This window comes from Tupaia chinensis, unplaced genomic scaffold (genome assembly GCF_000334495.1).
Source record: "Tupaia chinensis unplaced genomic scaffold, TupChi_1.0 Scaffold000492_1, whole genome shotgun sequence".
In the NCBI taxonomy this organism is placed as follows: domain Eukaryota; kingdom Metazoa; phylum Chordata; class Mammalia; order Scandentia; family Tupaiidae; genus Tupaia; species Tupaia belangeri.
Genome location: NW_006160004.1, coordinates 328,562 through 356,333, shown reverse-complemented (window position 1 = coordinate 356,333; position 27,772 = coordinate 328,562). Strand labels below are relative to the sequence as shown.

At 47.4% G+C, this 27,772-nt stretch overlaps 2 protein-coding genes and 1 pseudogene across 4 annotated transcripts in view; 2 read left to right on the top strand and 1 right to left on the bottom strand.

Annotated features, from left to right (window-relative positions):
- Nucleotides 1-3,455, top strand: part of UBASH3A (ubiquitin associated and SH3 domain containing A) — a 45,295-nt gene extending 41,840 nt beyond the window's left edge. The window contains exons 14-15 of one of the 3 annotated variants that reach the window (XR_001370962.2): nucleotides 1,424-1,644; nucleotides 3,174-3,450. Coding sequence is in view for 2 of the 3 variants with exons in the window: in XM_006156384.3 (XP_006156446.1) it covers nucleotides 1,424-1,561 (138 nt within the window). In the remaining variant the exon portion in view is untranslated. Of the gene's footprint in view, nucleotides 1-1,423 lie in introns of all 3 variants that reach the window. The other 2 variants (XM_014590849.2, XM_006156384.3) reach the window with 2 other exon arrangements.
- Nucleotides 3,456-8,098: 4,643 nt separating this feature from the next.
- On the top strand, nucleotides 8,099-8,183 carry LOC114009225 (uncharacterized; annotated as a pseudogene).
- An 11,959-nt stretch (nucleotides 8,184-20,142) lies between these two features.
- RSPH1 (radial spoke head component 1) overlaps nucleotides 20,143-27,772 on the bottom strand; it is a gene marked incomplete at its 5' end in the record, with an annotated part of 34,044 nt that continues 26,414 nt past the window's right edge. Inside the window, 3 exon segments of the mRNA XM_006156383.1 lie at nucleotides 20,143-20,347; nucleotides 23,366-23,518; nucleotides 24,399-24,558. Of these exon segments, the coding sequence (XP_006156445.1) occupies nucleotides 20,295-20,347; nucleotides 23,366-23,518; nucleotides 24,399-24,558 (366 nt within the window).

Here is a 27,772-nt window from a genome sequence, read left to right as displayed (position 1 = left end):
CTCTCTCTGTCTTTCTGGCGAGCACACGCACCCTAAGGAAAAAAAAAATCTCCCCCCCCAACAAAAGAGGCTTCCCTTCCAGTGTATCTCCAAGGTGGTATTTCCAATCACAACCCAGATGTTCCTCAGCCCTCTGGGGTCTTGGGCCACCAGAGACCCATTGTCCGAATGTAGTGGACACAGGCTACACTGGGAAATGTCTGTTCATTTGGATTTTCCTGGGGCTTCTCCCAGGATCCCCCATGTCATCTATTCCTCTTTGTTGCTCTGTTCCTGCAAATGTCCCCGTGTCCCCTGTCATTGTGCTCTGATCCCCTCCCGCCCCTCTCCACAGCCCCATACCCACACACAAAGCCCTCCCCCACCCCTCAGCTCACTGGGGTCCGTGTGACTGAGAACCTGGTGCACAGCACCCGCCATGCACAGACTTACTTCATGATGCTGTCGCGAAAGCCTATTACTCTGTGTGGCCAAAGTTCCCACCGCCCACTCAGGCCCTTCACCCCAGCCCCCACTCTCCAGATGCCAGCTTTGGACTTCCAAAATCCTAGGGCTTTCTTATGAACATTTGGTGTCCACCCTACCCCCCACGCCAAAGTAAGCTAGACTAGCTCATGCGAATAGAAGTCCATCTGTGGGCTCTGCCCAAGTGATGGGCCTTCAAATCAGGGGCAGCTGGGAACAGAAAGACCGCTCGGCACCTCCCCTTGCCCACTCCAGCACGCCCCTCCGTGTTTTATACCAGACGGGGAGGACCATCCCTGTGTTGACACCAGCCTCCACTGGGATCCCTCGACCTCTTCCTGAATGTTGGAATTTTTGCAAATTTCATCAGACCAAGGAATTTTTAGGAATTGACAAGAGAGGGAAGGAAAAAAAAGATGAGCAAAACATGAAAATTTTAAAAAGCCTTACAAACGAAACGTTATTCCAACACATTCGTTTTATAAATAAAGGAATTGAGTTCAAGTTTTATTTTGTGCTTTTCTCTGGGGCCTGAAATCTCAGCGTCTATGTCTTCCACAATGCTGAACGGGGGGAACGTACGCCACTCCAAGTGGCATCCAGGCTCTCCCCTGGCATCGTGGCCAGGCAGACTGAGTGATCCTTTGTTGGGGCTGGTCTGGGCATTGCAGGATGTGAGGGCACCTCTGGTCTTGACCTGCTGGATGTCAGCTGTGACACCCATCCATTCCCAGTTGGGACGAACAAAAATGTCTCCAGCTGTTGCCTACTGTCCCAAGGTTGGGGTGAGTAAGTCACCCCCAGCTGAGAACTCCCCTGGTAGTTGCAGGCATGGTTTGAGACCGCAGAGCAGCGGTGCCACCCTTCAAGGTGTAGGAAGGCCAGCCAAGGGGCTCGAGAACTAGTCTAAAATTGACCATCACAAAGTATTCATAAGTGACTTAAAACTCTGTTCTAGATCCCCTCTCTGGGCATGTGCTTCTGTGAAGAAAATAAAGAGGAAGGGAAGTGGGAGCTGGTGAGCCCACCCATCAAGACGCTGACTCACGGGTCAAACTCGGCATTTAACTGGAGGAACTGGATCCTGGGCAACTAACTGGGCGCTGCTTTGTGTTTTTCTAACTTCACGATGAAGTGGGGAGACTAAGTGCAGAGGCCGCACGACCTGTTATTTCCAAGGTACCTCAGTCTTGCCTAATGTGATAAGGAGAAGCACAAAAATGCACTTTATATTCTGGAATATTTGCCACGTGCTTTCACCTTCGTGGCTCCTGCCTGTGGACCGGTTGTCCTGTGAGCTCTGCTGGGAGCCCAGAGCAGGTGGCTGGATTGGGATGCCACATCCTGCACCCCAAACTCAAGGCTGTGACTTGGAGGGAAATGATGAACAGAGACCCCAACTTCCAAGTGTTTGTGACTCATTCCCTCGACCCCACACACACAGAAAAAATCCATCTTATTTTGTGTTCCCGTTACTTAAACTCCAAATCATTTGGTCCTTTTCCCTTTCAACTGCTCTTTAGCTCTGCCCATAGAGTGAAAAGAGGTATTCTATCCAATAAAACGATACAAGAAAACCATCTTCCTGATTGAAAGCCGGGACCTGCTCCTTGGTGTCAACAGCCCGGGCATTCCATTCCTGTTGCTGCTACAAGAATCAGAAAAATAAATTTGAAAAAAATTAAAAAAAAAAAAATCACCCTGAACTCAGTGGTAAATGAAAACCACCCAAGCAGTGCCAACACACACACACACACACACTGGACACACCTAGTAACCAGGTTCCTCTCTCATCTCAAGATCCTGAACGTACCCACAACTGCAAAGTCTGCATTCCATGTAAGGACATATGGTCACAGGTCCTGGGGATTAGAACGTGGATGTCTTTGGGGGCCATTCCTTAGCCTACAGTTCCCCCATCCTGCCAAGAACACTGGGGCTGCCCACCCAGGAGCCTGGGAGTAAGGACTGGAGGCCTCCCCCTTGGTTCAGGTCTTCTGTGGCTTCTGTTTTCTCACTCTGATCAAAGGGGAGTGAGGAGGGGGCTTTGTACATAGGAGGCGTGAGGTCCCCGGACTTAACAGGGAACTGAGAGAAGGGTTAGTAAAGTAAAGTCTGCCCATGCTGGAGTAGACCCCATGGTGGCACAGACTTTCTGAGAAGGTGGTCCAACAATGGGTGGAATCTCCCCTAGTGTCCTCCCACTCCCCACCTCCTGAGAATCACACCGGTCCACACAGCCCAGGCAGGCCAGGCCTTAGGCTGCATGGAAGATCCCATCACACCAAGTCTCAGCCTTTATTCTCTTCCACCTCCACCCCCAACCCCCAACTGCCCTGGCTCCTGTTTACACTTCCAGTGCGGGGCTGTGGCTGGCCTCCCCTAGAATGACACAGAGACCTTACAGGAAGTTTTGCACTTCACCTGCGGCCTCCCCCACCTCTCACTCCGCAGCCCCACCTCTCACTCCCCAGCCCCTCCATCTCCCAGGCCAGCCCTGGAGCACACAAGAAAAGGGAATGTGCAGAAATAGAGACGGTGCGGGCCTGAGCCGAGAGGGGGGCAGTACCCCATGGCTGCACACACGAGGAGGCTACACCCAGCAGGCAAGTCCCAGGTGTTTGAGTCGAAGTCTATCTCCACAGTGAAAGACACATTTCTTCCTTGTTTTATTTTATTAGTGACATAAGTTTTCTTCATCCAAACAGGGAAGTGTGAAGTGAACACGGCAATAGCGCAGAGCAGAGCTCAGCCACTCCTGGGCCGTGCCTGTGTCTGTAGGTATCGTAAGTCCTCAGTGAAATAATCCCAGATGTGTCCCACCAGGTGCTCTCCAGAAAATAAATGGATTCCTTGTGATTGGCTGGCCATATGTCCCACCCTGAGCATTTGAACATCCTCTCCTGCCCATCCAATGAGTCCATGGTCAGGAAGGAGTCTTCCTGCCTGTTCTGTGGACACTTGCACACTTGTGAATTGTGATCATGAATAAAAATGTACAAATCAAATGGATGGAATTAAACAGTGGTTATTTATTCAGGTTGGTCTATATGTCTCTAAACTCATGAGGGTTTGTGAGGGTGAAGATCTCAGGCCTCTGGGAAATGAGAGGGGCAGGAAATGACCTAGTCTCACTAGGCTGTTAACAGAGCTCTGCAAGGGAGAAACCAGATGGGGTTGAATCTCACATCCCGAGGTCCAGCGTGCAAGAAGGACCACTTTCTCTATACAATTAGGCATCCCTAATCTGAAAACCTGAAATCCAACATGCGCCAAAAACTAAAACTCTTGTTTTTAATTTTTTTCTTTATTTATAATGGAGCACAAGCACATGCACATGAGAGTGTGAGAAAAAGAGAGAATCCCACTTCTGACACTAAAAAGGGAGAGCAAGGCAGGCTCTCCCCACAGGATCTGGTCGTACTCCTGTCCTTCCAGTCCTCCAGCCCATCAGAAAATTAAGCCCAGATACTGACACTCGCCCATTTTGGGACCTGAACTAAGTTTGGAAATTCTCTAATCCTCTATTCTCTCATCCATAAAGTGGGCATATGTTACTATCTTCTTCAAGGGATTGTTGTAAGGTGAATATTAGCCACCATTGTTTATATAATGTATTTAGCACAGTGCCTAAAACATAATTTTGGTTTGGAAACTTGAGTATTCTTTTTTTTTTCTTGTAGATAAGAGGTTTGGCCTTAGGGTACATGCACTTGTGAGGGGGTTGAGAGACAATGAAAAGAAAAGTAATAAATCACCACCCAGGGAAGATGGCCATACCACAATCCCCTCTCCTCCATTCTCCTCCCAGGATCTCCGGCACACACACAGACTCCTGGCATAAGTGTCAAACCACCAAGTCCGGAGCTCCCTCGGAGGCGGCCATGTGAGAGCCCACCAATGTAACCACTACACCATCTGCGGACCTCATGCAACTTGGTTATTTTTTATACTATATCTGGGATTACCAAGAAAACATTTCAGGTTGTATTCTCTTCTCCACCTGGGCTCTTGTGAGCACAGATGCAGAATAGTTCATGGATAGCAGCATGGGTGGTATTTTCTGTGAAGAGATAAGGCAGCAGGATCTGAAACTCAAGAAGGCTGTTAACAGAGCTCTGCAAGGGAGAAACCAGATGGGCTTGAATCTCACATCCTGAGGTCTAGTGTGCAAGAAATACCATTTGTTAAAATCCATTTTTCTATGCACTTGGATGTCAATGAATTATGTACAGAAAGGTAAAACAGTCATTTTGTTGTCATCAAAATCAGGGTGTTCTAGAAGAAAGAAGTAATTACAGAAACAGCTCCTGAAAAGAGCCAGATCTGAGTAATAGCTTTTACAGGATGCTTTGTCATTTTCTCAAATTGCTCTTTTGTTTTATGTTCCTAACACTTTGTGAATAGCCTTGGTGATAGAGTAAGTGAAAACAGGTGACTCAGTGAGTCAGACACCTTGGATTCCAGACGGGGAAGAGATGGGCGCAGTTCTACAGAAGGAAACAAATCTATTAGGTTGCTGTTTGTCTAAGCAAAAATGCGTCGTGACTTTCTCAATGACCCAATAGTAGCAAAATATATACCGATTGTCCACACTCTATGGCTGAAACTGAATGACTACAGGATATAGAAACATAGAAAATGGTTATACATACCAGATACAGTGTGGGGAGAGGGTGGGTGAAGGAGGAGAGGCTGAGGAAGGACATTAAGGAGAAAAATAGAGAGGCAAGGCATTTATGGGACAAAGAAATGGGTTATTATCTGTTGAAGGTAACGTTTAGTATTCTCGAATGGTCTGGTACGAAATGTATACATGTTGAATATTCACTTTGCAAGCTAAGTGACATATGTGAATGAATGTATAAAAGAAATTGAAGTAAAAATATATTAGAAAAAAAGAGAGTTCCAGAAATAACTGCTGTAAGACTTGTCTTCCTACCACAAATAACTAGAAAGTTTACAAGAGTAAATGAACAATTTTGTTTTGTTTTGTTTTGTTTTCAGATGAACCACAGGCAATGCAAGATGGCAACCACTGGAAAAAGGAAAGGGCTGGTCCTAAAGCCTAGTGGTTAGGGAGGTGGATGCCACGTGATTAACTGTGGTTCAAATTCCAGCCCTGGTGACTTAAAAATCACACTGGGCACATGTATGTGCATGCCTAAAATCCTGACAGGAGGGACCAGCAGTTAGTGTAATGGCTATGTCGCTGGACTCCCACATAGTCAACTGCAGTTCGAGTCCTGGACCCGGTGGCTTAAACTCACGCCAGGCACGTGTGCGTGCGTGCCCAGGATCCTGAGAGGAGAATGGAGGAGAAGGGATTGTAGCGTGGCCATCCCCCCTGGGGGGTGATTTCTCACTTTGTCTCTGTCTTTCTGAAGAGCACATGAGCCCTATAGCAAAAACCTCTAAAAAAAAAAAAAAAGAAACAGGAGAGAGAAATGGAGAAGAAATATTGACATGACTACATCCCATTGGGGGGTGATTTCTCTCTCTGTGGCAAGTGCACACGTCCTTTGGCAATTAAAATAAGTCGAAAGAAAAATACATTTAAAAAAGAAAATAGGAAAAAATTAAAATGAATCCTGACGTTATTGCAGCTTTCTTCTGGAAGCAATATCCAAACCATATCTGGTCAGAGACTGGGCATAGTGGTTATGAACAGAGCCTGGAGGTCTGCGAGCTGAGGAGACAAAGACTGTGCTGGGGTGAGTGAGGCAGCTAGACACTGCAGGGCAGGGCACCCAGAGAGCTACCCAAGACAGAGGTCTGGGGACCCGCAGTTGGCATAACGGCTGTGTCGCTGGACTCCCACGTAGTTGACTGCAGTTTGAGTCCTGGACCCGGCAGCTTAAACTCATGCTGGGTGCATGTGCGTGCATGCCCAGGACCCCGAGAGGAGAATGGAGGAGAAGGGATTGTGGACTGGGGAGAAATGTTCACCTGTTGAAATATACATTTTGTAAGACAAATAATAATGTGATTGAATGTATGGAAGAAAATGAAATAAAAAAAATAAAAGACAGAGGTCTGGAGGTCTATATGGAGTTTCCCTGGAGTCTCTGGCTGGTACAGAGCTGAACTGGATGAGGGTGAAACAGTAGGAGGCCAGGAGAAAAATGACCAAAAAGCTGCAAGCAGAACAAGCCCCCAAGCTTCCATGTGCCAGGAAGTGTTTAAATTCCCACCAGCCAGAGTAGGGACCTCACAGAATCAGCAGGGCACTCAGTAAAGACCAAAAGGGCTCGTATATCAGTCACGGTCCACTCAGGAGACATGGGTTACCCAGTAACATGAACAGAAAGGTCTAACCAAAAAATGTACTAAGTAGAGAGACAGCCGGTGGCGTGGAGTTTAAGGTGCTGGATCCCGCACAGCCGACTTCATGGTTCGAGTTCCAGACATGAGACTTGAAAATCACACCAGGCACATGTGCATGCATGCCTAAAATCCCAAGAGAAGAGATTATGGTCTGATCATCCCCCCTGGTATTTCTCACTTTCCCTCTCTCTGTCTCTCTCTGACAAGTGCATGCTCCCTATAGCAAAACTAAAAATTAAATAAATTAATTAATTAAAGATGTACTAACTAGACCCAGCCACTGTGGCACAGCAGTAGTGCAGGAGCCCTGTAAGGCCAAAAGCCTTACAGCGACCACAGAGTTGGTGATCCCTGGGTGACCTGAAAACAAGCCGGGCATGTGTACATTCCCAGGATCCTGAGGAGTTGGAGGGCTAGGAAAAGGGGATCACCATGTTCCAAGACCCCATCAAAGGTACTATCTCTCTGTCTCTTTTTTCTCACTTACTGTCATGCACATATTCCATCATTTAAAAAAAAATTACTAGCTATTACAAGGGGACAACTATAAAGATGCCCAGAGAGCTCTGCAGCACACCCTGCAGCCAAGGGAGAACACCCCAAAAAGGACAGACTCAGAAAGAGGTTTCTCTTCACGGTTATCAGGTTATTGGGATCCACCCGCCCACACAGATGGGTGTAACCTGGGCACAGGCACTGTGCCCGGCCACTGGGGGCCGTTGGGCAGGGAAGAACACCACAATGTCCAGCCTGAGCAGAGAGAAGGAAAACGGATTCAGCTGAACCAGGAGAAGCTCCTCTGTCTCGAAACTCCCTCCAGCACCCTCCACGGACAAGACCAGGACTGTGCCCAGCTCACCGGCGAGCTCAGACAGCACTTGCTCTCCTGTCTCCTCACACATGCCTGTAATGGGAATGTGGTCGAGGACTTCGCGGCAGGCCACAGAGCACCGCCCGCTAGCTGGGAGGGCTATGGGACCTCTGGTCATGGGTCAGGCTCTAGGTTGTTGTACAACACAGTGGGGCAGCCTAGGGGGTCCTGAGAAATCCACTTCCTGCCTTTTTGCTTAAGTCCCATCAGCTCACTCTGGATTACTGACAAACGCAGGAAACCTCCTTGCTGGTTAGAAACACCAGCACAGGGGCACACGCTGCTAATACACTGTGCTCTGCAGGAAGGGGCCTCACAGGGGGTGCAGGTTATCTCCTGGTTCACCCGAAGGCCAAGTACAATGGCGGGCACCTATAATCCCAGCTACTTGGGAGGCTGAGGTGGGAGGATCATGACATTGTGAAAACCTGTCTTAGCTTTGCGCAGTGGCAGTATCGTAGCCAATGAGGTTTATCCAAGGCGCGATTATTGCTAATTGAAAACCTGTCTTTAAACAAAAGAAAGAGAAGAGCTTAGGTTGCCCGCAGCGTGGTGCAGCAGCACCACCTTCCTCAAATCATCCTCAGGGTGGCAAAGGATGCAGGGCAAGTGGAGGGTGAGCCACAGGGACCCACAGCTGTGGCACTGAGTCACCATGGCAACGAGCAATTGCACAGATGGCCAAGTCCCATGGATGCCTCTTATGGCCCTGGAGAACACACACCAGGAAAAGAAGAAAGCACAAACCATGAACACGTAAGTAAGAACAGGCGTAGGTAAGCAGCAGTCCCGCAGGGTAGCTTGGAGGGAGTCCATCTTCCCCTCTGGTACTGGGCCAACAAGGGGGTGCGATTTTAAGGGGGAGGAGCCAAGGTGCCAGTTACACACTCACTGGGAAAGGCCCCTAGGGGGAAATAGACACTTGAGCAGAAATGGATGGGAGGCTGAAAAGGTGGGGCTGCAAATTCCCCTACACCCCCATTGTCTGTGGGTATCTCCCTCCCCCTCGCTTTTTTCTTTCTCCTCCTCCCCTTCTCTGTCCTCCCTCAAAGAAACCAACCTTCCTCTGTTATAAAAGCCTTTCAGTAACAGGCCTCGGGAAATTTTCTCCAGGCCCAATGTCCGTTTTTCTCAGGACCTACCCATCACCTCTCATTGCCTCTGCTCCCAGAGAAGACTGAGACCATCAAAGCTGTGGGAAGCAGACATCAGACCTCCCTGGGGTTAGAGGGACCTGCAGGTCTGCCCAGCAGCCATTGGCAGGAGAATGGGAGCAAGGCTGAGAGTGGTGGTCCAGTTTGGGCAATGGTCGGTTCTCCACAGTTTATGTTTTGGAAGCTTAGTCCCCAGTATAATGGTGCTGGGAGATGGTGAGACCTTCAAGTGGAAGATCCAACTTCAGTGTGAGCAACACTATCCCGTCAGCTGGAAGTGGATCAACAGAGGAATCAGAAAATTTGTTTTTCTCTTCCTCTCTCTTTTTCTCTCTCTCCACAAGCTGGTCTTTCTCTCTGCTTCTTTTTCTTTTGTGTTTTTTTTAGAGGTTTTTGCTATAGGGCGCGTGTGTTCGCCAGACAAACAGAGAGAGACAGAGAGACAGAAAGTGAGAAATCACCCCCCAGGGGGGATGGCCACACCGCAATCCCTTCTCCTCCATTCTCCTCTCAGGATCTTGAGCACGCACGCACACGCGCCCAGCATGAGTTTAAGCCACTGAGTCCGGGATTCGAACCATGGTCAACTATATGGGAATCCAGCGACATAGCCATTATGCTAACTGCTGGTCCCTCTCTCTGCTTCTATGGGCCATGTAGTGACATAGCACTGGAAGCTGCCTGATACTGACCCTAGGCCTCTTGACTCTCCAGCCATCAGAATCATGAGCCAAATAAACCTCTATTCTTTATAAATCACCAGTCTCAAATACTTCTGTTAGCAGCACAATAATGAACTCAGACAGGTGGATGCTGCCAGTACTATGCCAGGTGGGACGGCATATGACCAGATGGGGCAGGGACACCCTATACACGCCCTTCTGCTTAGTTCCATTATCAGTTCTCTATTTTGAGAGGCTGTCTGCTTCCTACTGGGACCCTGACTGGGAGGGCAGAGCTTCCTCAGACCCTCCACCTCAGGGTGGGCAATGCTGCCGCAGATGCAATTACAAAGTGACTATACCAGTGATTCTCCTGACCAGAGGGTTAAGAGCACTAGCACTAAGTCACACGAGCAAACCCAGTTGAGACAGAAGCCAGCATTCTAGTAGTGAAGTCGTGTTTGTTTTAGATTCTATCTTGAGAAATTAAAAATGATGAACATAGGTTAGTTTTACCTTGTATTTAACAAATGGTAAATTATGAAAAATTGAAGCTGGGTAGCATGGTAGTTAAGGCAACTAGGTCCCTCATGGCCAACTGCACAGTTCAAGTCCCAGTCCCGACAACTTGAGAAACGTCCTAGACAGGCATGCATGCATGCCCAAACTTTTAAGAAGAAAAAGGACAAGAAGGGATTGCAGAGTGGACATCTCCCCTGAGGGTGCTTTCTACCTTTGCCTCCTTCTTTCTCTCTTTTTCCCCAGTTAGTTCATGCACCCTATTGCAAGTTAAAACAAAACAGAAAAATAATTGAAACTATGCCCAAATCCCTAGAATAAAGAACAAATCAATGTTAATGGTAGCAATAGTAATTCTAATTTTATCAGCACATAATGCAACATCTTTGACTTCACGTTAGACTTAATAGTATATTCATTAATGGGGTCGTTTTGGGTTTGTTTTTTTTTTTACAAAAATGCTTATAGCTTTTAATTTTCCCAAGAGCTCTTTGCCATCCTTTGAATTATCCTGTCTTGAAGGCCTTGTCACAGTTCATGTGTTGACTTCCCCATTCCCTATTGTTATTTACACTAATTTCCCCACAGCCTTCTTTGTCAGTAGCTTAGTATAATTTGAGCAGTCCTCCAACATAATTTTAACCAATTCCATGAAATCCAATAGTTTTTGTTTGGTGTGTGTGTGTGTGTGTGTGTGTGTGTGTGTGTGTGTGTGTGTTTTGTTTGTTTGTTGCTATAGGAGATATGTGCTCGCCAGCAAGAGAAAGAAAGAGAGGGAAAGTGAGAAAGTACTCCCAGGAAGGGTCGCCACACCACACAGCCATGCCCAGTGTGTTTTCAAGCCACTAGATATAGAACTAGAGTCATGCAGTTAGCCTTGTGGGATCCAGTCACCTTCGCCATCACACCACTGGCTGACTGAAATCTTACAGCTGGTATACGATTCAAATTGTTTTGTTGTCATCTTTTTTTTTTTTTTGACTAGTGGGTGCGGGCACTTGCCCGAGAGAGGCAGAGAGAGACAGGAGAGGGAAAGTGAAGAATCACTCCCCAAAGAGCATGGCTGCACCACAATCCCTTCTCCTCCCTTCTCTAAGGATTTGGAGCAGACATGCACATATTCTCAGCATGATTTTCAAGCTGCTGAGTCCAGAACTCAAACCTCGGTTGGCCATGTGGGAGTCAGCAGCACCCTGAACACCATGCCATCTGCTGGCCCCTTTGTCATCCACTCTTACGCTTGTCCTGTAATGTGGACTGCTGACAATCACAGACTGCTCAGATCTGGACACGACGGTCAAGGACAGGTGCCAACACTAAGCAGGGATACCTGTTAGGTAAGAGTAGTCTTTAAGTGGTCCATTCACCGGCAAGTATTTTCAAGGAAGTCTGATCGTTCTTCTTCACCACCAGCTTTATCATGTGAGGTCTGAGTAATAAGTATCTAAAAGACATCCTTGCTCTAACCCCAACCCCAAGCGCGGTTCCTGGCATGTAGCTGATTTTCAGGAATACTGTTGAGTAAATGACTTGCAAATTATGACAAATGACAGCAAGGAAAAACCCAAAGAGTTCTAGGAGGTAGGACACTAAGGAGGGGCCTAAAAGAGAGTCTGGAAGGCCTTTGTGAAGAGGTAAGTGGTAGGACGTGATCAGAAGAGAGGCCTGTGGGGCAGGAAGTTGGGGGTTAAGGTCGAGGCAGAGGGTTGAGCACCACAAAGGGGAGCAGAGGAGGGCTGGATGCCACCTGTAGTAAATCTTGTCTCTGTAGCTGTCACACAGCAGCAGACTGTGGGGACAAACATGCTGCATTGTCCTTCTTCCCACCCCAGAGCCCTTATAGGCGAGGGACCCAGGTGAGGCATGGCTGACCCGATTATGTATGGCCTAGTGCTTGACTATTGGTTTCCAGAATTCCAGCACAGCATGCTACTTTTAGGTTTCAAAATATTAATAGAAGCATATTTGCCAGTGTAATTCCCTATCTTGGGTATCAGTCAGCAGCTTTGTTCATCCCTCAAACCTCCCGTTTTAAAAATTTTAAACACTTTTTCTGTTTATGTATTTCTTCCATGAAAAGAGAGGCAGGAAAAGAGAGAGAGAGAGAGAAACCCTCAACGGGGTGGAGTCATCAATCCACGATCCACCCCTAGCCTCAGCCAGCCAGGATCGTGGGCACATGTGTGTCCAGGGCATATTGAGAGATCTCAGGACATGAAGCCGGGTATTTTCCTTGGGCATCAGCATCACAGAGCGTTGCGTTACTGCTGTACCACCATGGCTGGTCTCCACACCTGTCTGTCTCTTACCCTTTCCACCCTCTTTCCTGTCCCTGCTTCACACTAGTTAGTGATGTTCTTCTCTCAAGCCTGCTCCTTCTCCACTATCCCCCTGCTCACTGCCCAAAATACAACCACAGCTACAAAGAAGTGTTGTGCATGCATTCGGCAAGAGGTACCTCTGAATCTGTCCTCTTACAGCCAGAGAGGAGGGGAGCTAGCCAGAGTCTGGCCATCCTCTGGGTGCTGAGAAGAGGAGGGATAGAGCAGAGGGTCTTCTCCAAGAGGACCAGGAAGGCCATCAGGCAGGGGGACTCAAAGGGAGCAGCTCTGAGAGTATGGACACCAGAGAGATTCAGAAGGGCCGGTAGAAGTCGTGGGCAGCCAGGGTACCTGGAATATCTGAAATATGAATGGGGTACATATTGAGTTCAAGAGGAGAACCTTAGTCATTCCATTTGTGATAAAGATATTCGGTGAAAGAAACTCTTCTCTACCCAGCATGACATGCTGCAGTTCCTGCCAGACCCAGTCCTTCCTCAGATTACATCAGCAGCTCTGGGGCTGGCTCAGGGGCCTGGTGCTCAAGGCAGCCAGATCCCTCACAGCCAACTGAGCAGTGCTGAGTCCCAGACTGGCAGCCTGAGAAACCCCAGCCATGTGTGCATGCCCAAAACCCAACAGGAGGAAGAAATGGAGGAGGAGGGATTGCAGCGTGGCCATTCCCCATGAGGCGTCCTCTCTCTCTTTCTCTCTCTGGCAAGTGCAAGTGCCCCGTAGTACATGCACACACACACACACACACACAATCAGTTCTGGAGGAATTACAAAACCCAACAGCCTGATGTCAGTGGAGGGTCAAAAAGAAGAAAGAAAGAAAGAGAGAAAGAAAGAGAGAAAGAGAAAGAAAGGAAGGAAGGAAGAAAGAAAGAAAGAAAGAAAGAAAGAAAGAAAGAAAGAAAGAAAGAAAGAAAGAAAGAAAGAAAGAGCAGCCCAAAATCTGGAAGAGAGTTGACGCTCAGAAGAAAGGATGGTCAAGGGAGAGTCTCCATGACAGTAGCTATAACCTTGGCAATAGAACGGTGCAGAGTGACTGAAATGCCCACAGAAACTGCTGCCGCCCTGGTCTGAAGAGCCCCAGGATGGAGTTTGTGGCAACCATAGCTGCTGAAAAGTGAGCAGAAAATCCGAGGGTGAAAAACAAAAAATGAGTTTTAAATTCTGTGGATAAACTCTGTCTAAATTAGATTAATCAAAACCGCACATGTCTCATCAATGATACTGTCGAGAAAACAAATTAGCAAGCCACAGCCTGAAAGACAACCTGCATCTGACAAAGAACGTACACAGTACTTGTGCTCTCCGGAAGACAAGAGATGACTCAGCAAAAACTGGCAAAATATGTGCACACACATGTCACAAAGGATGATGTGCAAATATCCAGTAAGCACATAAATGCTCAAAACTATATTAGTTTAAAAAAAAAGACATTATAGGGGCAATTCATACGATCAGGAATATGCAGTATAGGTTGGAGAAAATACATCCATGTGAAATTTCTTCAAGTGTTTTTATTTTTCCTAATTGCCAGAAGCTGTGTGCACTTGCCAGAGAGAAAGACAAAAAGAGAGGGGAAGAAAGCACCCCCCGCTGGGGTGTGCTCACCCTGCAGTCCCCTCTCCTCCATTGCTCCATCCTGTCAGCATTCTGGACACAAATGCTCAGAAGCCAGGCATGTTTTTCAAGTTTCCATGGCCAGGGTTGGAACCACAGTTAGCCATGTGGAATCCAGCTCTCTCAACCACTAGACTCAATGTGAAATTTCTTAATTCTGATAATTAATCTTTTTTTATGTCATAGAACATACTTGTTTCTGCAAAGCATACACTGAAATAAATATACCTTACACTCCAATGGTTGTGAAGAGAAAGCATATGTATACTATATATGTATGTGTACCCCTAGATACACTATTTCTCTTGCAAATGTGGCAGGATGCAAATAATTATTGTATCTGGGTAAAGAGCATATAGGAGCTTCATTTCTTATTCTTGCAACTTTCCTGTAATTTTGAAAACACATAAAAATAAATTACAAGGGACCAACAGATTGCATAATGATTATATCACTGGACTCCCACATGGTCAACTGCTATTCAAATCCTGGACCTGGTGGCTTAAACTCACGCTAGGCGCATGTGTGTACATGCCCAAAATCCTGAGAGGAGACTGGAAAAGAAGAGACTGTGGCATGGCCATCCATCCTGGTGGGGATGATTTCTTGCTTTCTGTCTCTCTCTGTCTTTCTGGAAAGCTCATGTGCCCTATAGCAAAAAATAAAAAAAAGAAAAGAAAAAAAGAAAGAAAGAAAAGAAAAGAAAAAAGAAAAAAATTCTCTAAAAATTAATTATAATAAAGTTTTCAAGGACTAATAAGGTCATGTCAAAAGGACAAGAAGGTAGTGTAGGAAGCTACCATGGACCGAGGCTGTGTCAGCCTGAGCGTGATAAACAACAACAATCACAGTGTAGACGGATACAGACACACGTGTCGCTCTGCCCTTGCTCAGTCTTACCATGTGCTGCCCATTGCCCTGCAGCCCTTTGACCTTGGACCTCTAAAACTCCACAGGGCCTTCCAGAAGTAGACCATTAGGATGAGTCAGTACTAAACCCCTGCTTGACCTGGAACACCCAACCCCCAGGCTCCCAGGCTATGAGCACGGCCCTCAACAGGGCTCAACTCTTCTCTGGGCTTCAGAGACCCCACTGAATAGTGCGAGCTGGACTAGTCTTTTTCCAAAACTTCTTGGCTCTGACAGTTTGGACTCTAGGAATCAAAGCACAACCAGAACTTCACGCTCTGTGAGCCGAGCAGGTGGCCAGCTTGCCAACCAGCTGCCTGACCTGGCATCAGCGCTTGTCCTGCACCATCAGTGCTTGGAGCTGCTCCGTAGGCCGGCTTGCATGGAGGCTCCAGCAGACTGGCTTGCCTGGCCTCACAGATGACTTCCCAGCCACACACCAGCAGGAAACCAATAGAAGCGAGTGGCCAGGGTAGGCAGCCCAGGAGGCAGAGCAGGTGGCCCTGACACAGCAGGATTGGGCCAGTCACATCTGGGCGTTGTTCTGGGGGCTGTCAAAGCCAGAGGAGGGAACAGAGGTGTGAGTGTGCTCAGGGGAGAGTCGGGGCACGGGTGCAGGGGCAGGGGTGCAGGCTCTGCAGAGCCCCAGGATTGCTGTCTGTACATGGACAAGGGCCTGCAAGGCCACAGCCAATCCCCGAGCCAGATGTCCTGCAGTGTGGAGAGACAGGTGGCTCACCGGGGAGGGGAGAAGGCTCTGGGTGACAAGTTCCCCTGCCTGAGGATAAGGAGGTGGGGTAAGAGGAGTGGAGAAGGCAAGTCCTGAAAGGGAAGGGAGGGGCCCCAGGGGTATACCCAAGCCTTGTCACCAATGTCGAGTGACCCAGGACATGCCCTGACTCCTCTCTGGGCCTCAGTTTCCTTAACAGTGTGACGAAGATAACTGCTACTTGTCCTGCCTTACCCATAGGAATCTAGTGAGTAGACCTAGCAACACGCCGGGTGACGCTATGACAGGCTTGTAAATGGGCCAGGCTGTGCTGAGCCGCTCTGCTCCTGGGCCTCACTGAATGCCAGCTGGTGACCACACCATGTCTCTGCGACAGGCTTTAGTGGAGGCAGATGAGCTGGGAAGGGACGTGTACAGCAGCAGTGACCTTGAAACTGCAGTTTCATGCCGCTTATCAAGAAACATTGAAAAAAAGAAAGAAAAATTGTAAGACTGAAATGGGGAGAAAAATCACTTGATGTCCTTCTAGAGACCCCTGTTGGGGATCTACTCTTTTTTATTGTTTTATGAATTGTAAAACACTGATAACAATGCAAATAATATCTGTCCATAGAAATGAAAATGACTTTTGTCCATTGGCGGTCCAATTGATTTACTGCTTTGTGGATAGTGATTATTTTTGTACCTAGTACTACACTTTGTTTTTCTTTTTTTGGAGAGATTTTTGCTATAGGGCATGTGTGCTCACCAGAAAGACAGAGACAGGGAGACAAAAAGTGGAAAATCACCCACCCCCCCCCCAGGGAAGATGACCACGCTGCAATCCCTTCTCCTCCATTCTCCTCTTGGGATCCTGGGCACGCACGCACACGTGCCCAGCCAGTTTAAGCCACTGGATCCAGGACTTGAACTGTGGTCGACTACATGGGAGTCCAGTGACATAGCCATTACGCCAACTGCTGGCCCCAAGTTCTATATTCTTGATTGCCTATATGTAATTTCTGTGAATTCTCCTTTGAATCAGTTTTCATTTAACTCATTTACTAATGAAGAAATCTATCAGTTGTAAAAGCTGATAAATTTCTTCATTAATAAATGAGTTAAATGAAAAAATAATAATATTAATAATCACACTATAACACACATTGGCGCAGTGCAAAGCCATGAATCCCTAACGGCCACTTACGAAGGAGAGGAAGGGAACAAAGAAATGTGGCACTACCTGAAGCTTCTATCAAACTACCATCCCACTTATAAATGTGTCATCCAAGGGGAAGATCGGAGCTCTTTTCCTGCTTTGCTAGGAGGAACCGTATTTCACGGAAGCCGAGTAAGTCCGTACTCCACAGCCTACTTCGACTGCACTGTAGAAGGAGAGGTGGAGTGAGGGGAATGTCGTTTCTCAAACCATAATTGTAGTGGGCTAACAATGGCCCCAAAGATATCGGGCCTTAATCGCTGCCAGAGGTTAACCGCTGACAGTGGGGCAACCAAACGTACTATTTCTTCTGCTAAAATGAAACAGGAAATGTGCACCACAACGATGAATTCTAGTTACAACGTGGACTGTGACTCCACCAAAACTGAAGTTACCGCTTCTTTAGCTGTATGAAGTAGGCAGGAAATAGAACCGCAAGCTCAGAACACCCAGAGAAATCCAGAAAGTGAGACATTCTGTTGAGGCACCTGGCTCTGAGGATGTACCAGGACTGCTCAACGAAAGGAGAGTGAAGTATAGGCAGCTTCGGAGCCTGTATTTGCATGCTCCCTTCCCAGGCCCCAACGCCAGATTCGCACAGTCATGTGTCCTGTCTGTGTCGCGGATGTGAAGTATTTTAACCTTCATCACCTTTCTGTCACTTTCCTCTCTGGTTTCCAGACGTGTATCCCCTTATGTTTAATGACATTAACGAAGTCAAAGGCACTTTTAGAATCTGCTTCAGAGAGCACTGGTTAAACTGAATGGATTTAGTGGATTGGGTTTAGCAGAATATTTGTATGAAGGGACTTCAAAATTGTGTGGACAGGGGCTAGCAGGTGGTATGGTGGTTAAGGCACTAGACTCCCACATGGCCAACTGTGGTTTGAGCCCTGGGCCTGGTGGCTTGAAAATCACACCAGGTACTTGTGTGTGCCTGCCTAGAATCCCAAGGGGATAAGAGAGGAGGAGGGATTGTGGCATGGCCATCCTCCCTGGGAGATGATCTCTTATTTTCCCTCTCTCTGTCTCTCTCCGGTGAGCACAGGTGAGCACAGGCAAAAACAAGCCAAAACAAAAAAATTGTATGGACAAGTGGAGTTTACTGTCAGGCAGGTGGTGTGGTGGTTAAGGCACTGAACTCCCACGTAGCCAATTGCAGTTCGAATCATGGATCTGGTGGCTTGATTTCTCACTTTGACCAAACTTTTAAAAATAATAACAATAAATTAAGTAACTCTTTAAAAGAAGTAAGTAAGCATTCACTGGGCCTGTTGGGTGGCGAGGTAGTTAGAGCAGCTGAATTCCACAGCCCGCTGCATATTTCAAATCCTGAACTCAGTGGGTGGCTTGAGAAACAGACCAGACGTGTGTGTGTGCCCAGAATCCGGAGAGGAGAATAGAGAAGGGACTGTGGCATGGTCATCCTCCCTGGGGAGTTCTCTCTCACTCTCTCGCTTTCTCTCTCTCTATGTCTCTGGCAAGCACACATTCTCTATAGCAAGTAATAATGATTTTTTTAAAAAAGCATGAGTTTACTTGAGTGCAAAAAGAATATGGAAATCCATGCATAGATTTTTCACAGTACCCATTTTTCATGAACTTTCAGAAGAACCCTAGTGAACATTACTGGTGTGTCATGACTTCCGCGTGTAGCTCGGTTTTCACTAGCTGTTCCACAGTAAAAATAGCTTCCAGAAACACTCCTCCCACCCATTTTCTTAGCTTACTCAGCATTGTGACATACAGGTGCAGGGCCGAAGTTCAAACGCCAGCAGAGCTGGTTGTGCAGCTCCAGCACTTTCCTATGTGGAGCGGGGAGCAAGGAGGTCTGGCACGCCGAGAGCCAGGAGCCGTCATTACAGCCTGGGAAATTACTTTAATCACCGGACATGTAAGACTGTGAGAGGCGTCTCGATACCTAATCAGAACAGACTGTTTCCTGTCGGGGATATAATGAGGCGGCAAATGCAGGTTTTGCTGGGAATCGCATGCAGTGGGATTTATTAGGACGCCTATTTGTAATGCACAGTCTTGTAGCCGTTTAGTGGACAGGAATGCTTCTGCATGTGAAGATAGATGTTCTGTGCCCCTCAGCTCGCAATAAGTAATAAGCCATATTAGAGAAACGCTGCAATTATGTTGCTAATACCCCTAGTGAAAATATGACCAAGTTATGATCATAAAAAGAGGCGATGAAAGAGTGCTGACAAAGAGTGAAGGAAAAAAAGTAATGACTGAATTAGAGGAAGCGCTGCATTAATAACAGAATTCTGGTCATTTTCTAGATGTTGTGCTGTTCAGTTGTTTAGTCTGTAATGTTATTGAAATTTATTTTCTTATCATAATTTATTTATTTATTTATTTTGCTATAAGGTACACGTGCTCACCAGAGAGAGAGCAAGAAAGAAAGTGAGAAATCATCCCCTAGGAGGATGGCCACATTGCAATCTCCATTCTTCTCTCAGGATTTTGGGCACACTCAAAAATGTGCCCAGTGTGATTTTCAGGCCATCAGGCCCAGTATCCAAACCATGCAATCAGCCATGAGGGATCCAGCTGCCTTAACCTCCACGCCACCTGTTGGCCCTGTAAATATTTTTAACATAACTCTGTATTCATAGTGCAGTATGCTCTCTCCCAAGAGGCCTGGAGACAGTACATTCGTACTATTCTGTTCTTGCAGAGGCTGTGTTCCGGTGCGTCACCACCAGATGCCGTGCATGACCTTTGATGAGGCAGACCAAGACTAAAGGAAATTGGGGGTAAATGAAGACACAGGCCCTCTGGGTAACTCAAGGGAGGAGGAGGATGCACAAACTGGAACAGTGCGGATGACAAGATTGTGGTTTTACCTGCCTAGGGACACAGGGACTGAACAGGTGCTGAGGGGATAAAGGACAGGCCCTTGCGAGCTACCACGTAGAATGTGAGAGTGGTTCGAGGTCAGCCTCTGCCCACTGAGAAACCTGAGCAGCACATAAGGCAAGCCAAAGTCAGGCCCATGCTCCACCAAGGAGCCTGAGGTGGCCATGGGAGGGGCCATGGGAAGGGATAGTGGGAGCGCCACCTTCCAGTGACAGCTGTGGCTCTTCCCTGAGCCTGCAGCGTCACTGTCACCATGTGCTTTATGAGTACTGTACACAGTAAGCCTTGTTTTCTAGGTGTTTCCTAGCTCTCTGGACGCACATGCGCGAGGGCTGTCGCAGGAGGGGAGGACTCCTCAGCCCAGCGAGTCCATCTACCACCTTCTGCAGAGTTTCAGTTTTCTTCATCCCAGGAGTAAACATGATGAAAGACCATGGCAGAACAACCCCAGGCACTTTCAGCTTAAAAAACTGGAAGCAGAGGCTGTTTCAGAAATGAAAGATAATGAGATTTATTTGCGATTGTAAACCAACTTAACAAACAATGAATAAGAAAAATTAATAACTGACTAATATAAACCACCTGCTGACAGAAGCAATTTACTAATACAATCTCCTATTCTTTCAGCTTGCTTCATCTTACTCTGGTAGATCTGATTGTCTAGTTTCTTCTTCTTCAAAACTAACAGCTCCTAAGAAAAAGAAAACATGAGTGGGTTTCATATTAATTTCATTCTGCTTTTAATGTTTTTATGCATTGATAGATCTGCAGCAAGAAAAAAAAATACCGCAACTATTAAGCATTTATCAGGTAAAAATAGAATGTTAAACTTCAGTGATACAAACTTTACAGCTTTTCTTTTGGCACCAGTAATGAAACAAGGAAAAGACATATTTAAGGGGCCAGCAGGTGGTGTGGTGGTTAAGGTGCTACATTCCCTTAGAGCCAACTATGGTTCAAGTCCTAGACCTGGCAGCTTGAAAATCATACTGGGTGCATGTGTGTGTCTGTGCCCAAAATCCCAAGAGGAGCATAGAGAACAAGAGATTGCAGCATGACCAACCCCCTGGGGGGGGGGTTCTCATGTTCCTTCTCTTGCTCGCTCTCTCTCGTTCTCTCTCTCTTTCTCCAGTAAGCACACATACCCTATAGCAAAAACAAAGACATACTCAAAATAAATGCTAAGAGAAGAATATCATTTAATATTAATAATTACATGATGCCTGCAAAAACTGTCTAGAAAAACCTGCTTTATAAACAAAACATGTCATTGCATGGCCCTTCCATGAATGACATGAAAAGCAGGAATTGTCTAACTGTCTATAAATGCTATATTTAAATGTTTGTATCATTTGGAATTATTTTTAATCCTTAAGTAAATTCTATAACTCTACGTTGAAGAGAAAATTAGTACAGTGAATCTCAGATGCCACATGGGAAGCTTGGTAAACAGATCTTGAACTTTTATTATTTTGATAAAATGTCGTACCTACTAAGCCTACATTTTTTTAAAAGAATTATTTATATTTATTTTAATTTGACCAGAGAGGAACAGAGTGAGAGAGAGGGAAAGTGAGAAAGCAAGTCGCCAAGTCCAGGACTCAAAACGCCATTAGCCATGTGGGAGTCCAATGCCCTTAACTACCATGCCACCTGCAGGCCCCAAGCCTACTTTTATTTTTAAGAGAAATTTTTGCCATAAGGCGCATGAGTTCACCAGAAAGACAGAGAGAGACAGAGAGACAGAAAGCGAGAAATCACCCCTCCAGGGGGGATGGCCATGCTACGATGCCTTCTCCATTCTCCACTTGGGATTTGGGGCATGCACACATAAGTACCCAATGTGAGTTTTTTTAAGCCATCAGGTCTGAGACTGGAACTGTAGTCAACTCTGGGCGAGTCCAGCGACGTAAGACGTAACCATTATGCCATCTGCTGGTCCTAAGCTTATTTTTTTTCAGTTCACGTTTCTTTTTTATTTATTTATTTATTTATTTTTTAAGGAGTGGGGTTTTTTGTTTTTTGTTGTTGTGTTTTTTGTTTGTTTGTTTTTTGCTATAGGGTGCATGTGCTTGCAAGAAAGACAGAGAGAGAGAGAGAGACAGAGAGACAGAGAGACAGAAAGCGAGAAATCACCCCCCAGGGGGGATGGCCACGCCACAATCCCTTCTCCTCCATTATCCTCTCGGATCTTGGGCATGCACGCACATGCGCCCGGTGTGAGTTTAAGCTACTGGGTCCGGGACTCACACCACGGTCGACTACATGGGAGTCCAGCGACATAGCCATTATGCTAAGTGCTGGTCCCTTATTCAGTCCACTTTTCACTAAGGCACTATGACATTGAACTGGAGATTACTTTGCTCTGGTGCACAACAGCACGTTTAGCAGTATCCCTGGCCTCCACCCAGGAAGACGCCTGTAGCACCACCTTCATCCTCTCCTCCACCCCCATCTTCAACATCGCCGAATGTCCCCTTGGGACCAAATGCACTGAGTCAAGGTGATGGTCCTTTAGTGTAAAGCTGTTTCATGAATCTGCCAGCTCAGATGTAGCAAGGCATGGACATCATTGACTTGGTCCAAACTCTCCCAGGCCAGTCCTAGGGAGGGTCTTCATTCCCATTTCTGTCCCCCTCTTTTCTCTCCCTCACCATAGTTTCTGGGCAGAGTCTCACCTCCTCAAGCATCCTGCTTCCTGCCTCCTGCCTTGCCAGGCCCAGGTGCCTTGGGGGACTCATCCTTTACTGGCCCCAGAGGAGCTTAGGGCAAACCTGGTGCAGGCCCCTTACAGGTCCTGCTGTGGCCACATCCCACAGTGCTCGGGATCAAGCCATGCCACCATGTGATGTCAAGATGCATTATCACAGTATTTAGGGTAGTTATGGCTAATGAAAGTCTATGTGTTTAAAGCATTTAGAAAGAAAACAGTGATGTGATTAATTATTTCAGATAATAGATAATTATTTCAGATTTCAGATAATTCAAAGGAATGGAAAACACATTGATTCTTAATGTACAACAGAGACGAACTACATCGGGTCTCCAGACCCAGAGCCTGCAATCCAGAGCCAGGTACCTTCAGCATCCAGGCTGTTCCCAGACAGCCTGGCCCTTACAACCAAGATCTGCATTACAGCAGATGAAGTTAAATTAAGAGAGGAGACTTCTCTCTGAGCTTTCTGATGGCACACATGAATGCTTGAGGAAAGATTGTTTAAATTCCTGGAACCTGAAGCTTCAGTCAGACTTAGGGCAAAGTCCTGCCCTATGACCTGGCGGAGGTAGAAGCTTCTAGATTCACTGTACATCCAAGCCCATTCTAAAAGAGCTAGTTCCAGCACCATTCACTCTTACCCCTACTCTTGTGACTCTGTTGTGGTAACAGCTATGTAACAAGACAAAGGCACATTCTACATTTTGAGGGGGGCCCTCCAATTCTTGCTGGTCCCCTGTGACAGTGAGTGTGAGAACCATCCCACACCCCGGGCATTCCTACAGGTCAGGTCTGCAGGGGCAACTCAGGGAGAGAAACAGTCCTACTGGATTCTATGTCACCTCACAGCAGCTCTCTGGAAACCCTCCCTGAGTCCCTGGGGACCCAAGGATGGCAGTGATGGAAGAAGAGAGGCCCCTGCTGCTCCTCGCAGTGTGCGAACTCTGACTGGCTCACTCTCATTCCCCTGCTGTGCAGGGAGCATATTCTCACCCTGGTCCATGTCATAGCGGAACTCGTCTCGGCCCTCCTCCCGGTTTTCCTCCCTGAGTATGTCCGCGTCTTCATCTCCAGGCCGCGTCATCTCCATCTCTCCCTCAGAAGCCTCTAGCAGCCCCTGGGTGTCCTCCCCAGAATCTCCTATGCCTGAAATACAACAAAGGAAGAGAAGACTGAGGACAGCGGAGTGAAGGAGACGGCAGAGCCGTGCAGTGGGCAGCGGTCCCAGGGGGTCCAGCACCCCTAACCCTGGGCAGCAGTGCCTCGTTTCTCCTTCAGGGCACCTCTGTCAGTCGAACCAGCTCCAGCCCTGACCTGAGAGCATCCATGCCCTGTTACAGCAAAGGGCTCCAGGATGGCCGTAGTTAGTCTGACCACTCGAACTCTCTAGGGTTTAAATGAGACTATCTCTCTGCAAGGGATCTTGAGCTGATTGGGTCATGATGTGATGACATTGATGGGCATTAGTTTCCACAGGGAAGACACTGCTGCCAGCAGAGCCAGCACAGATGAGAGCAGAGACCCGATGGGCCTGTGTCCATCCCTGAGCTTTCCCGCCGTAGGGCCCATGGAATCACGAGTAGCATCGGTAATATTTCACTTGGGCCTTCTGGGCTGGCTTTCAGCCACCTGCAATAGACGAACTCTCAGCCAGTGTGACTTCCTCCAACTCCTCAAAGAGAGAAGACGTGGGGTGTGTGTGTGTGTGGGGGGGTGTTCTGGATCCTTCTCCAAGGAAGAGCTTATCATACCAGCTGCAATCAGTGCCTGGCCCAAGGTCACACTCATGCAGTCAGTGACCAGGGTGAGGGGACGCAAAAGATGAGTTAGCCCCAGACATTGCTCCTCCCCCGTCCAGTCTCTCCCATCCTCTTCCCTCTCTCCCGAGGAGTCTCTGATCCTGACCTTCTCCCTAATGACACCCTGTTCATGAACCTGCCCAGTGGTGTATTTCTCAGAGAGCCTGGCCCATACCAGGCCTAAGAACAGGATGTCTACACTCGCATGCCCCAGAGGTACTCCGCACCCTCTGCTCCTGGGACCTCCTCCTGGCCGGGTTCCTCTGTGGGTGGCACCTCCTCTGGGAGGGTGGGTGTCCACAGGGCCAATTCCGTGATTTTGGTAGCTTTCCATTTGGGAATGACAGTTACCATTGTCTCCTCCTCCTCTTCCTCCTCTCCTCTTTCCTGTTTTAAATGCAAAAATATAAATTTACCAACATTTGTGTAATCTTGGCCTGGAATATTAAAAATGAAAGGCAAAATTGAGTTGGATTTGAGCCTTCGCATGACTATTCAGTGATCGGGCTAACTGAATAGGGATGAAAATGGATCTTGAACGAGCTTGGATGAGAGAAAAAACTATGTGCAAGGCTAGTCCCATGTTCTTTCCAAAGGATGCTGCAAAAGTCTTCCAGACTTAGCAAACCCCAGCTGTCCACAAGAATTAAAGAATGGCCAAGACTATAGTTTTAATTGCTCAGTCACATTTTCCAACTCTAAGATTATTTACAACAACGATGAAACTAACATCTGTATAAGAAAAGGCCTAAGGGGTCAGCAGGTAGCGTGGAGGTTAAGGTAGCTGAATCCCACATGGCAGACCCCACTCTTTGATTCCCGGACCCAGTGGCTTGAAGAAAATCACTTCAGGCACATATGTATGCATGCCCAAGTCTCAAAAAGGAGAAAGGAGAGGACCAGCAGTTAGCATAATGGCTATGTCACTGGACTCCCACGTAGTCAACCATGGTTCGAGTCCCGGACCCTGTGGTTTAAACTCATGCCGGGCGTGTGTGTGTGTGCATGCCCAAGATCCCGAGAGGAGAATGGAGAAGGGATTGTGGCATGGCCATCCCCTCTGGGGGATGATTTCTTGCTTTCTATCTCTGTCTCTCTCTGTCTGTCTGGCGAGTGCATGCACCCTATAGCAAAAACTTCTCCAAAAAAAGGAGAAAGGAGAAGGGTGGTGTGGCCGTCATCCCTGAGGGGGTGATCTCTCTCTCTCTCTCTTCCTCCCTCCTCCCCAGCAAGTGCACATACCTTATAGTAAACTAAAAAAAAAAAAAGAAAGAAAGAAAGGAAGAAAAAAAGTCCCAAGAAGTTTCCTTTATAAAGGAGATACAAATATGAAACCTCTAGGGGAAAATTAAATTAAATTAAAGTAGAATGAGAGCTCATTATTTTTAATGTGGAACATTGTATAATAATATGTAATTCCAGCAAGTCAGCAGTCAACATGTTTATTTTGCCAAGCGTGGTCGGTCTGATCAACTACACTTCCGGTTTCGTAACTATCACAAAATTCGCAGGATCTGAGCAGCAGCCCTGGAGACAGGGAAGACCTCACGGTCTCGTAGGTGATGATTCCTACGCAAAGTAACAGATCTGCCTAGTGCTCCCACTGAGCCACACAGACATGATTCACGGTATTTGGTTTCTGAATTTCTGAGCTTCATCCCCGACAAGGCTGACACCAGTGCCCCAGAACAGTGGTGCTCAAACCTGAGCTGCATCAGAACCACCCAGAAGCTTGTTAGAGTCCAGACGAATGGCTCCGCCCCAGCGTTTCCGATTCAGGGGGCCACTAAGATACCATCTAACCGAATTCCGGACAACTCCGGCCGAGATGCATGTGCAGGGGCCGCACTCAGAAGCCTGGCTGAGCCTGTATGTGTGCTGCTGCAGTTGGTCCCCAGGTCGCCACCTGGCAGGGCGCTCCTCCCTGCGCCTGACTGAGTCCCTCCCAAGGAGCCACGCCCTCCAAGCGCAGTTGCAGAGCCCAAGTTTCACAGCTGCCCAAAGGCAGTGGTAGCCCACAGCCTGGTCCTTGCCTCTGTGCAGGACACTCTGAAGGACCATCCAGTTTCAGACCTGTCCATGAGGTCATGCCAAGGTCAGCCCCTGCTTCTGAACAATCCTACTTCCCTCACTCCTTCCCAGCCATCACCCCACCGCACTTCCCAACCGCGCTGGCAGCACATCTCAGGCTTGGGGAGCCTGCTCGGTGTTCAGGGCTGCTGACTGTGTTCCTTCTAAACAGACATGATGGAGTCTCAACAGCAGCTACCTCAGAAAGGGCTGTTCCTTGGAAACAGAGTCTTCACAGAAAATTTAGTCAAAATGAGGTCATTAGATAGGACTCGAGCCAATACGACTAATGTCCTTATAAAAAAAGGACACTGACATTCACAAAAAGACAGAGGTGTGAAGAGACAGGAGAAGACAGGTTTTTTGGAGGTTTTGGGGGTTTTTTGTTGTTTTTTGTTGTTGTTGTTGTTGAGACAGGGGAAGACAGGTTTTTTTGGAGGTTTTGGGTTTTTTTTGTTGATTTTTTTTGTTGTTGTTGTTGTTGTTTTTGCTGTAGGGCACGTGCACTCACCAGAGAGACAGAAAGTGAGAAATCACCTCCCAGGGGGATGGCCATGCCGCAATCCCTTCTCCTCTATTCTCCTCTCAGAATCTTGAGCACGCACTCACATACACCCGGCATGAGTTTAAGCCACTGGGTCCAGGACTCAAACTGCGGTCGACTACATGGTAGTCCAGCAACATAGCCATTATGCTAACTGCTGGTCCCAAGAAGACAGCATCTTAAGCCCAGGAGGGGCCTGGCACAGCCTCAGCCCTCCCAGGTCTCGAAGGAGCAGATCTGTCTGTAAATATCAGCTACAATTTAATAAAAAAGAAGACAAAACCAGCAATGGGCCAGGTTTGGTGGGGATTGCAGTCTGCCAAGCCCTGCTCTATTGCAGAAAGAACAGTTGGGCTTCTCTGTGTCATCCAGAGTCCAGAGCCCTGAGGGTGACCTCAGACACAGGACTTCAGATGTGCACATTTTCTAAGAGGTGGTTTTTCCTGCCACAACAGTGACGGGGCCTGTACAAATACCTCCCCCTTAGATGTGATTGATGATCTTTCTGCTCTCTTCTCATCATCCAGAATACTGACTTCTATTAACTTTGGTCAGGGAGATCAAAATGCAAAACAGTTCATAAGACATGATTTAGTTCTTACTACTATGCAAATTTAAAAGGCTGTTCAAAACCACCAAGACAATAAAGGCTCAATTTATTCCTAGTGTGGCAATAAAACCGACTTCATGGGGCGGCTCTTTCAGGAGACAGGTGAGAGGCGTCCAGCCCACAGAGAGCCCAATGAAGCGTCAGGTTTGTCACTGTCACAATGAAACAATGAAACCATGTCTTTCTGAAGTTCTGATTATGTGCATGAGTGGTTACAGACTCAGCATAAATGCATTTTGTGGTAGGAGCACACGGGAGGGTGATAACATCAAATTCCTCCATACTTCTGTTGGCTGCAGTTGCCTATGGAAACCACCTTAAGCTCAGACTGGAGCACCCTAAGATCCATGTAGAAATGATGATCGGGAGTGTAAAGC